At 32.7% G+C, this 12551-nt stretch overlaps 2 protein-coding genes across 5 annotated transcripts in view; one reads left to right on the forward strand and one right to left on the reverse strand.

Annotated features, from left to right (window-relative positions):
* LOC132906121 (transmembrane protease serine 9-like) overlaps window positions 1–12551 on the reverse strand; it is a 400143-nt gene that overhangs the window by 177474 nt on the left and 210118 nt on the right. The gene's annotated exons all lie outside the window — the stretch shown is intronic.
* The window catches only part of LOC132906424 (lachesin-like), a 168086-nt gene that overhangs the window by 76171 nt on the left and 79364 nt on the right, over window positions 1–12551 (forward strand). For all 4 annotated transcript variants that reach the window (XM_060958600.1, XM_060958602.1, XM_060958601.1 and 1 more), the window contains exon 2: window positions 4438–4535. In XM_060958600.1, the coding sequence (XP_060814583.1) occupies window positions 4438–4535 (98 nt within the window). The remainder of the gene's footprint in view (window positions 1–4437; window positions 4536–12551) is intronic.

The following is a 12551-nucleotide window of genomic DNA, read 5'->3' on the forward strand; positions in this document are numbered from 1 at the left end:
AATTCAACTGTCGCTGAGATATAGTTTTAATTGCGGAAAATTAGAAGGCCATTGAAATAAGCAGAATATCAACTTGCAACGTTAAAATCGTAATTGCGGTGAGATTATTCACGTACGTTAATAAGAGATGGATAATCGAATTGATTAAATAACAAATGGTATATTAAATATTTTTGTATTTTATCAATACTTTATTAATTGAATTTATTATTGCGCTTGAAAATTGGACTATTTACATTCCCTTTTCCCCACGCTTAATCAAGAGTCAAATGAAAGCAATTTAATCGAAAGTTTCATATTAAAGAAATGAAATTTATATACACATTGTGATTCAATTAGATAGCGAACCGACAGAAATTACTTTTAACAATATCTAGACGTTCAGAAATTTTAACTTTGATTAAACACATGTTATGTTATATTAAAACATGCTACAATTTGGTATATTATTTATAATTATAAACTACCACCTGAAATAACTCGTTATTTATTGACCTCTTAAAAATATTTTTCAAGTAAAATTTATTGTATTTAAGGAGTCTGATCAGATAAGTGGACTTTGACATTTTAGTATCTTATTAGGCAAATGTTTCAACTTTAATTTGTCAAATCTAATGTACAAAATACAAGAAAAAATATGAAGCGGTATTCTCGTGTTTACGTCGTCTTTGTCTCTTAATTCGAATTCTAACTCGATAAATAAAGAACATTCTTATTCAACTTTCACACTTGTTACTGTAATTTTCTGACATGCTTCAGTAATGAGCATAGTGGCGCGAACAAAGCTCAAGGTGTTGTATTTACCGGTGATTTAATTAGACTGCGAGAGTTTTGCATTCAATAATAAACTTAACTTTCCGCAGTCCCTTTTAAGCATCAGAAGTTTATAATGTTTCATTAAATTTGAAGACATAGCACAGTGATCCACAAACTGAAACCATTTATTATATAGAATAATTTATTATATTGGTTTATAAACTTTTTAGTTAGTTCCTAGACTCCTTTGGGACCATATTCCAATGAATTCAAGCAATTCAAATGCCAATACAGCTTTAAAATCGGTAGACGCTTCAAAATCTCAGCATTTTTACAACATTTCCTAAATTAATCCTCTTGTCTCTTTTTTAGTCAATTTTCGTTCCAATAGTATTCTTCTATCGTTAGAAAAATCGTCAAATTTGAGGAAAATACGCAAGCATCGTCATTGATATACACGATTTCTTGTTTTAATTGTACGCTAAGATATTCTGAAAATGTAAAAACTTCTTTGCTCACCCAGTAGGGACAAAACCAAAATCGTAACATATAAAATATAAAGATCACGGATAAATATTCCTATTCCTGCCTAAATATTTCCAGTAAATTATTATTTATTACAAAAAATTTATTAAGTTCAATGTAGACTAAAATAATTAATTTTTCTTTTTAACATAGCAGAATTTATTAGTACAAGAATACGTAATTATTTCAGTTAGTTGTGAAATGATAAATTTCGATCCTCGATTGTACTTTGAAGCATTGTACATCGATTTGAGAACCTTTGAGGATGTAAACGAATTAAACCGTCACTAGCTGGTGAGAAGTCGAGAAATTAATGCGTATTGGCTCGCGTCTCTCTGAGATCGTGTCTTACCTATTTCCTGCGAGGATCAATACTTCCTTAGAACATGATTAACGTTTAATTATCGTTTATCGGTTCAATGGCGATGCCGTTGCTTGTTAGAGCCCAAGCAAGTAATATCGAACGAATTTAGACGCTATATATGTCGCTATGTATATATATGCGGTGCTTTGAGAAAATCTCTCCGCAATAATAGCTGTTTGTTAATAAGCTATTATTGAGATCGTACAGCTATTCGCCAATGTCTTTGTGTATTGATTTGAGCCTATTATATTTGTGTATAATAAGGATATTTTGTCTGTAAAACAAAGTCTCAACAAATTTTAGTGGAAAATTAGTTTATCCCATGCCAAAAAGATCAATTGTGGAACTTTTTGAAAAAAATATATTTTAAATAGAAGCTATTTTCTAGTTTAACTAAAACTTCCAAAGCAATTTACTCAATTTACCATTTTGTCGTACGAGTCCCTTTTTCAAAGAGTTATTTAATTTAGTGTGAACCGAATTTTTCAAAAAATATTAAGATAATCTTTAAGTTGAAATAATAGATTATGTATATACAGTTATGTATAATAATAACTATGCAATGAGACTGTGCAATAACTGTGCGAAAATTTGCACGAATAAAGTTCACTAGAAAACTATGAGATAACGAAAATATGAAATGTTACGTTATATTGGATTTCATATGGCACTATTAGTCACATATATTTGAACTTCCCCAGGTTTACGATATGATCATACGTCATCGTATTTTTACCATAGTGAAGCTCGCTTTATTTGACCATTGAAATAAAATTACTTTTTTGTTAAAAATGTCTGTTATCTATATCTATTTTATTTCTTCTTTTTTTTTTTTGTTAATTCTTTGCACATTTTTCATTTCATTTATTGATCATAAAAAATAAAATATAATCGTGTGTGGGAAATGTTCAAAAAAAGATTTGGTGAATTATACGAAAAAAATGTATTGATATGGGAAAAGTCGATGGCACAGAAGATTTTCTATACCTCGCAAAATTTTCATATTTTTGTTGGACATTTGCATTTCCAGAACCTTAACCTTTCACCCCAACACCGATGACGATCGACGTGCCATAAATTCACAATATGGCCAATGTAGCCAATGGCCTTGCCAGAACTGCAATTTTTGGGTCCAGTTTCCAACAACCTTCCGCATAATAAAACCTTGGGTCGCTTACGATATGAATCAAATATATTTCGATGGCTGATACATCTGTTAGGTATATGCTTGTACGGTATATTTAATGCATATATTCCTAAAAAATACATACTCTCATTCTTTATTTTTAGTAGGCTATCAAATAGCTTCATATATGTCCTCTAGCAATTTAATTCAGTTAACATTTATTATTATTATTATTTATTTAAAATTAGCATTTAATATTTACTGTTTCAAAATAAGAATCGTAACAAATTTACCTTTCTACAATTTTAAGAATATTTTACTGCTGGATACGTTTCATTGAAAATCAACTAATAATGAAAACTAATTCAAAACTTATCTATATTAAAAGAAAGAATTCATAACAACGCATACCTCAAAATAATTCATATATATATATATATGTAATTGCTAATTAGGAATAGTTCTATAAGGAAAGACAATATGTTTTAACAATAGCAATTGCCAATTATAATAAATCTATTTTAATGCTTATGCATTTAAAATATGTTATGATATGCAAATAAAATACGCGAAATGCGGAAATATAATAAATGGAAAAATATACATCCATGTATAGAATACATGAAATACACGAAAAGTATGTTGAAAATGTGTTGTGATAAGCGAATATTTATTATTTAGAGAATTTTATTACAGCTTAAACTGTAATAAAGTGTAAACATTGTTTTCATGCGTATTAACCATAGTTCATCACAGATCTTTATCAGTTTAAGTTAGTTTATTATTTTTATATTTATAGTCCAACGTCACTTTATGTACGACTGGGGCGTATTAAAATTTATTCCAGTCCTGTTATTTAACTGCTATAGGCTCTTGAATATTCAATTTGTCTTTTAAAATTTCATCGGTTCGTACTGCAGCTTTCAAACTGAAGCTTCTCTCCGAAACATTTCGGTGCAATTTCTGCTCCGCTATTTACAGTTTGATTTTATTTCATTTAACGTTAAAATATCGATGAGCTACTAATTCAAAAAATTTTAGCGAAAAAGGTTGAAATTTCAAGATAACGTAATTTTCATTCAACATGCCAAATAAGATTTGTAATCTTTGTTACAATATTTATTAAATGAAACATGCTTCTTTTCTTCCGTTTCTTTAATTATCCATCAAGACACGAACGATAAAATAATGCAACAAATAGAACAACAATACACAATACACAAAACAACCCACATTGACCTCAACTCTCTATAAAACCACACATTAACATAACCATCTTCTCATAAAATTTTATCCTAGAATTTCATAAAAATATGAAAATAAATCCCTTCGATCTCGATATCTTCCTTCTGCCCCTTTATTTTCATGAGACATACGATAACCGTTCCTTAGATAGTCATGATGATCGAACGAAGGTTGTGCTGAAATCAGGAGAATAAGGATTTTGTCGAGAAATATAAAGAGGCTGGCTTAGTCCCCGGTTGACCCGCTTACGTTAACTCGGCCCATTCACCGGCCCGAGTTTCTTGAGTACTTCGCAAACTTTAGCGCGTTCCTAGATGGGTTATAAGTATAAGTAGCAGTAAGTAAGTAAGTGTGTATACCACGGTTATGTAAAGCGTTCACCGTGGCGGGATACTTAAGACGAGGACCTTTCGTGTTGCAGATTTACCCAGGTTCGGCACACCGTTGAACAACCTGACGGTCTCTGTGGGTCGCGAAGCTGTTTTCACCTGCATTGTGGAAAATCTTGGCCCGTACAAGGTGAGACGACACACGTTCTCGAGAATCTTTATTTTTCACGCGCCGTTGCAATGGTTTTGCAATTACCTCGCGTATTACACGTGTCGACTCCGACTCTGGGCAGTGTTTTTTGAAAGGAACAAATATTTTTCAACACATTTCCTGGGCATTAAGTGAGGTGTTTCGAGTGGCGCAGTGGTACGTGAAATGTACACATACGTTAGCTAGAGAAAAGTAGGTGGACTTCCCTGATCGTTTTTTTCTTCCTAATCTCTTGTTATTAAAGAAGTTTAACATTCTAAAATTATGTATTATTATAATATTGAATTAGAATGTATTAGGTTGTCTCAAAAGTTCCTTTCGTTTTATAAGAAAATAATAGATGCACGACATTTTTTGTTTTATATTATGTTGTTCTCGTATAATTTATTACTACAAAATGGATCATATATAATTCAATAAAATAATATAAAACAAAAAATGTTATGAGAAGAAAAAAATGTTAAAAGAAGAATAATATAGAATCATTCTTAGAATTATTAGTCTAAATTTCTAATTAAGATTCTAGTTAGAACCCTGGCTTTATTAAAGTAGCAATAACAAATAGTGTAATTAAATAATGGTTATCAAATTTTCTCAATAAGTAGAGATACCAGACCTTGATATCGGAAAAAATAAAAATTAATTTGTAGAATTTTCTTCCATGTATATATATGTATATATACCTTACCGTTATATTGGAATAGTTGTTAACTGTTAATTTTTTATAAAAATTATTCGACATAAGAATGCTATTAAACTGCCATAAACACCCATAGAACTTCATAACTAAGCCTCGTTCAGATTAAGTGACTCGACTAACGAGAATGTACGTGAAAACTTGAATGAATGTCTCACGTCAACTAAATAACAAGTTGCCATTGATAAAATGGTTTCAGATCGCTCGAATTCGGTTTCCGTCGACTAATCTAAACGAGGCTCGACTTATTGAGATTTCGATTTTGTTTATAAAAAGATACGAGAGACTAGAAACAAATACCCAGAGAAAAAGAAAAGAACCGAGTGTGCAATACTTTTACCTGGCGCACCGTAACCTTGAACGCCACTGGTAAGTTTCATCAGCGATCGAAAGAAAGTTTATAAGACTTGTAGAAAAGGGAGGGAAAGCAAAGAAGGAACGTAGAAGGTATGAGAGAATCGAAACGTAGAGGTAGAGAGAATTTAACAAACGGTACAAATAAATTCGGAGCCAGAGAGATCCGGTAAGAATCCGTATCCAATGCGTATCTCGGCAACTCCATTTAAGTAGAAATAAAATCCCGCGGGGTGTGAGTTCAGCAGTTTGTTAAGTGGTTCGTCCCTCTTGCTCCTCTTCCTCTTCATTCTCTACCGACACTTTTATCTGTCTCTGTTTCCTTTTATCCTTCCTTCGTTTCTCTCTCTTTCTCTCTCCCTCTCTGCCTCATTCCTCCGAGGGACGGCCGAGGCATTTTCCCCTTCGCGAGGCGTTCCATTCGATTCGCCTAACCCTCTTAGCCGACTGTACCTCGCGCCAACCGCAAAGATACGAGTTATAGTTTTCCCGATAGAGGCATTCTCGTGACCGGGACTGTGTTTCGCCAATAAAAATGCGTAGGAATTGTTTTATGGCCGTACACGTGCGGCCAAACACACGCTGGTATGGAATCGATGCATTATCTTTATGCTGCTGGTCAATGACGTCTCGCCGGAAATGGAAACGTCGAGGTAACATCGTTGATGTATTTGAAATAAAAAAAGAAGTAGAAAGAAACACGAATAACAAGAACTAATAAGCATGTTAACGATGTTAAACATCTTTTTATGTCATGATATAAAGCGGATAAATTAGTTCTTGCAATTAGAGGGAACAATACAGTAATATAATATCTATACACATATGGATATTGAATTCTATGTATTCATTTCATACGCTTAAAAATATTTATTTACGAAATTATGCTTGAATTAAAGTAAAACGTATACATACATATATATATATATATATATATATATATATATATATAAATATTATATTAATTATTATATTAATATATTAATATTATATTATTATATATATTATATATATATATTATATATATATATATATATATATATATATATATATATATATATATATATATATATATGGGCCTAATATTAAACGTCATATAATATAGTATGTTACAACAGGATTGTAAACGAACTTTTAAAACATAGAATAATTTGGATCTTTTTTAATATAAAGGGATAATAATTTCATCTTTTTTCATTACAACGTTTATCCTGCAAGCTAAAAGTGTCCGATAAACTACGAGGAAGAATTATAAAAGACGTGTCCTTGAATGGGTTAAACTTGAATCTACAGAAGTTATTCTTGAAAGAAATGACTTATTCGTTAACATCTACGATTTCTGCATAAAATTCGATACACGAAATATCCTATATAAAAATAGTAGATATTAATAAACGAAGTTTCCAAAAATTTGTTAATTAATGAACAATTCACCGAAGATTTATGGAAAGAATCTCCCAATCAGAAACATATTTCACTTTTTTAAGTCTCTACTAGCCTAACGTAAATGCATTACACAGATATCTACTTAACTAAAACGGAATTTTACCATGAATATGAACCGCTGATTGAGAAAGTTATATTTTCGATGCATCCGAGATAAGACGCTTACAAGTCTACTGCAAATAATATATTAGGTTTGGTACGTCGGCTTTTGATTACTTTAGAAATTGCCGTAGACGAGGCGATGACATAAATTCGTCGCATCCAGAGGAAATACCGATGACACGAGCACGTCGAACAGCCGATAAAGTAATCGTAAACTTGGCTTCTCGCTCGCGAGTACGCCAATTATCATCTAAAAGCGGAAGATTAACTTCCACCGGTGGCGCAGCTGGGTAACGATGTAAATTCGCCCGTCGAACGCGTTAGTTCCGTGCGATTCGTTACCAGCGAGTAAATACACTCGCATTAAGAGTTCCTTTCACGACGATTTTAAACTTTGCTAATTACTTCATCAGCCAGCTAATTGAATCCGTATCGACATACCACAAATATACAATTGTAATGCTAAATTTCAAAGGAAATCAAGGTACAAGGGAACGTTGAATACGCTCTAGAATACGTATATACATATATCCTTATAACAGGTTAATATTGCCGGAAGCATGGAATCGATTATTGAAAGCGCGCCCCTTTTTACTGATCAAGCGGTATTCGTTTCTATTTTTCCTCATTCCACTTGTTCCTTTTTTTTTCTTTTTTTGGGGTTATAATACTTGTTAGCGATGAAACGTTCTTAAAGATAAATTAGTTTATTAACTTTGGAACAATTTATAGCAAGTATCCATTTGAACTGTGTATGATCAACGAGTATAAATGAAGATGAGCTGTATCGATTAAACTCTATTTCTATTTGACTCATTTAATGTCTAATGTAGTTTAAACTACATTCTACAAAGTATGTAAGTAAAGTGTCTACAATACAGGAGAGTCTTTTCATTCAAGATTCTTAAAAACAACATCTGATAACCTGTTGAACATACTGGCTCTCAAAACGGCATGTTACACATAGCTCGTTTTATTTTACTTTTTCGAAATAATTAAATCTCAACATTTTTCAATTGATCAAATCTCAAACTGATCAAAAATAATTATAGATGAAACACTTGAACGCTAAAATTTGTCTTCTGTTACATTTCGATTTTTTTAATTGAATATTCTCTAAAGTTTTTGCAAGAGAGGAGAACAGAGATGTTCATTCGCGATTATGTATATTCTTTCACTTGCATCAAACGAATTAACATTAATTGAAAGTTTCGATTTTGCTACGAGGGAAACGTAAGCGGTTAATATTAACATGCTCTTTCCGCTACCCGGTTGGAATTTGTGAAAATTAAACAACGTTGGTAGATGAAAGCGAATATACAGTTTGCACATTTCCCGAAGTCGGCGGGAAATTTTAAAATTTCATTAAAGAGTCGAAATTACTTCCTGTGGAAGCGGCAGTGAGGAAGGGGGCGACCCTAACCTCCGCCGACCCGCGTATTTTTACGCTGTTAAACCTAATTGAAGTTGGAACCCTTGAAATTTGTCGGAGTTCGCCAGATTAGCATCGAGAGAATTTCTTTTTCGTCTCGTTAAAATAATCGTTCCCACTTGAGTTTCTTGTTTTCCACCGCTCAGCGATTTAGCGAGATTTCATCACCGAACATTTTTTTTCCTTTTTTACTGAGAAACTTTCTGATAGTAAAATAATATTGAAATATACAAGATATATGAAACGTGACAAGAGGATATTTTCGGGGATATGAGTAATATCAGAAAATGTTAATAATCAATTATTGGCAGTATGTATATGTCGTACATTACTTTCGCTATAATATAATTATTTTTCAATAAAGAAAATCCATTCATTCTTCTTATTCATACTTTTATCTATATTTATGGCTTTATCTATCGTAATCATTTCAAGTTAAGAAACGTTAATCGTTTCGTAATGGAGATTTAGAAGTTTGTATTGGAATATGAAAATCATTAGTGATTATTACTATCGATTGTTAGCGATGTTTCATTTAGCTTACGAGTAGATTTAAAGTCAGAGTTAAATTGTGTATCTATTTCGTTAGCAAGTTCTGGTTCACTTAACCCGGAATAGATTCGACTCTAATAGAATCGTCATTTAATTTCCGTTGTTTAATCCAATGAAGATTACGTTATACTTTACAGCGAAATGGCAAATTTGGAGGAATTTAAAACACGATAAATGGAAAAGATTAAAGAATTATTTCCTAATAAGATAAAGTTTATTTAATTGAAAGTATTGATAAAAATCGAGTAGAAGGATTATTATATTTTATATGTATAATAAAACTGTATTATAGTTTATATTTAACTAATAATGTGATACCATATTTTTTATATTCAAATATTTCAAATTCGAAATTTCTACGTTTTCTATTAATTTCTATGTGACTTTTTTCTACGTTATTGCATCTCGTTTTTATCTTAGTATATCGTAAATTATACAGAGCCTTGTGTCGAGTCGTTCGACATTTTTGTTCGAAATGTTTTATTTATGTCATCGAGAAAGAAAAAAACTCTTTCCCGTTTCAACACGAACAAGTCTTTCGACTCTCTTCTTTTGTTTGCAGCATTTCGACGCGTAATAGTGAGATCGAGCTTCGTTTCTTGCCACAACTCGTTTCAACAAAGCATCGTTTGCATTTTCATAGTATTGTACGTTTTTAAAGCAGAAATCGCGAACGCTTTTTCCTTTGAACATTAAATGACACAGGAGAGATTGATCGAATAAAGAAAGCAATATTTACGCAAAATGCAAATTAATTGACACAGATATAGAGATATTACAATAGTACATAAGAATAGTTCATTATTATCGATCGTTCGTTAAATAATTAATTCTTCAATTTCACTTTTTTTTTAATGTTGTTATTTTAATGGAAATATCGAGAACAAAAGTAGGCCACATTTTTCCGAACGTGAGTTTATAGCACTGGTTTAAATTAAATTAAATATTTTGTACTTATATTCATTTTAATAAATTCAGTATATTCCATTTTTATATTCTATATTAAAACTGAGTCTGTTATGAGTATACTCGTCACTCGAATTCCTCATTTCCAGCATATAACAATCTTCTACTTTTTAATGCGTCATATCATTTTCTGAAAATAAATTATATCATATTAACTATAAGTACAGAACAGAATTATTGAAATTTTTGCGTAATATCCGTAGGAACTTTATTTATTGAAGAGTAAAGGTAAACCATTTCAAACTCTTTTACAGCAATTCCCTTGACTCTATATCATTTCTACTTCTTATCTCTATTAAAATAAATCTCAATACTCACTTCCATCAGTTTCAAAGAAAACACAATTCCAATTCGCAATTACGCAAGTTCCATAGAAACTTTATCCGCTGAAAACTAAAGCTAATCAAACCGTTCTCAACTCTTATACACCAGTTCCCTCAACTTTATATCATTTTCTCATATCTTTTATTATGACAAACCGTAATATTCAATTTAATGAGTTTCAAAGAAAAACAATCGCAATATGTAATATCCATAAAAACTTCATCTACTGAAAAATAAAGCTAATCAAATCCTTCAATGTGCTCAAATCTACTTTAAAACTCTAGAAAAAAGAACACGAAGTAGCCGTGTCTATCCGAACACCAGAAAGTCACAGTGCAATCGCGTTTTTCTGCTGGAATTATGTAGCGAATCCGGGCATCGACGTGCAGGATCGCGCGTCGTACGACAGTTTTCCAACGATCACTGACATTCATACTCGTCCACAAAACGTTCGTACGTTCCGTTGCGACTGCCCCATCAGATTACCGGTTTGATCTCGCAAGAGCCAGCCAAGTCTGCCAAATGGTTGCATACCGTTCCGCCATTTCGCTTCCAGCTTAAACGAATATACCGGAGCTGTAATGCGGTTTTCACGATCGTAACTTTATCGACCGGCGGATCGAGTGCCAAGTATCGCGTGTACTCGTATATACTTTGCTGTATGGTTGCATTGTTCGAGAAAGTCGCTCGTAAAAGTCGTGGAACCGCGAAAAGCTTAAGGCGAGGTTTCATCGCGGCGAATAGCGTCGGGGGCCAGTTCTACGATTCTCAGCCGCGACGTTCCAGCTAATACGTAATATTACGATGGAACATGGCGTGCAAGCAGGAGTGCCAGCTACATATTCAATGAGCAATACGATAGAAACGAACGAGTGAACGGACGTGAGAGTTGAGTCGTGAATGTTAATAGAAGTTCGAGTAAATTATAATTGGAGAAATAAACGATAACAGGACGGGATTTGATTATGCGTTAGTGTGTTGGTGGAATGCCAAGATTTTAATGGAAGGTTATTTAATGCAAGGTAATGATGGGAAGAGAGATATTGGTGGAAAAAGCATAGTTGGATTCATGTGCTGACTATAAGGAAATGGTTTGAATTTAGAGGTTGATAGGATCTTAGAATTTGTTTGTTAAGTTTCGAAATGGGCTGGACTTTTTGTCTTCCGTATTTGCTGTGTCACGACGATTTTGCTGACGATTGTAAGGAGACCGTTAATGGCGAGGGAGATAATCGAGGATAAGATCGTAGAATTAGGTTGTTGAATTTTGAAATAAGTTGGAATTTCTTCGCTTCATTAAACGGGACAAAAATCATTTATTCCGCAGTCGATTATTTGCATTGATTTTGCATATAATTTCTCATATAAAAATATAAACACGAGATATGGGGAGGGAATTCTTTGAATGGAAATCATAAAGGGATGAACTAAACGGAATTGGGGTTCAAGAAAAGGAAGATAAGTCTAAATGGTATTTTATCACCGAGTGCCGGGTCAGATTCTGGTCATTTTTCTCTAATACTGCAGTTTTTCTCCCTCTTAAATTTGGTGCTTACCCTAGATTCCTGAAACTTGTTCCAACGCCCGTATTATTTCCTTCTACCATTTATTTCGATCTCTCTTATATTTTACGCGCGAGTTTTGAGAAATGATCTTCCTCGAGTTAATATCTTTTATCATATTACAATCTGGTAAATTGTAAAATTGTGAAACATAAAGCCATAACTTACAATTAGGTTATATTAGCTTATACAAGTCGCTTATCAAATCACTGATATTGTAAATTAATAAATAATCGTGCGAATAATTTGCTTAGAAAATACAATTATTCCACATCTAACCGCAAGAAAATTTTCTATACTACCCAATTTATATTAAAAAAGGTAATCCAAAGGAACGACGGGTGCGCATAGTTTCAAGGTCTCAGAGGAATTCTTCGAATGCTTGGGCTGTCGTAACCATCGGCATTACGAATAATTAATACGGCGGTTTGTTTGCATGGGCAATCACAGGGCAGCTCGTGCACACAAGTTCTCTGAGGCTCTTATCGAGCCGCCTCTCTTGCTCCTCTACTTCGGCTATTGACTTCGAGACGCGGGATTCGCCCTGCATTCTCCGAGGT

This window comes from Bombus pascuorum, chromosome 4 (genome assembly GCF_905332965.1).
Source record: "Bombus pascuorum chromosome 4, iyBomPasc1.1, whole genome shotgun sequence".
Taxonomy (NCBI): domain Eukaryota; kingdom Metazoa; phylum Arthropoda; class Insecta; order Hymenoptera; family Apidae; genus Bombus; species Bombus pascuorum.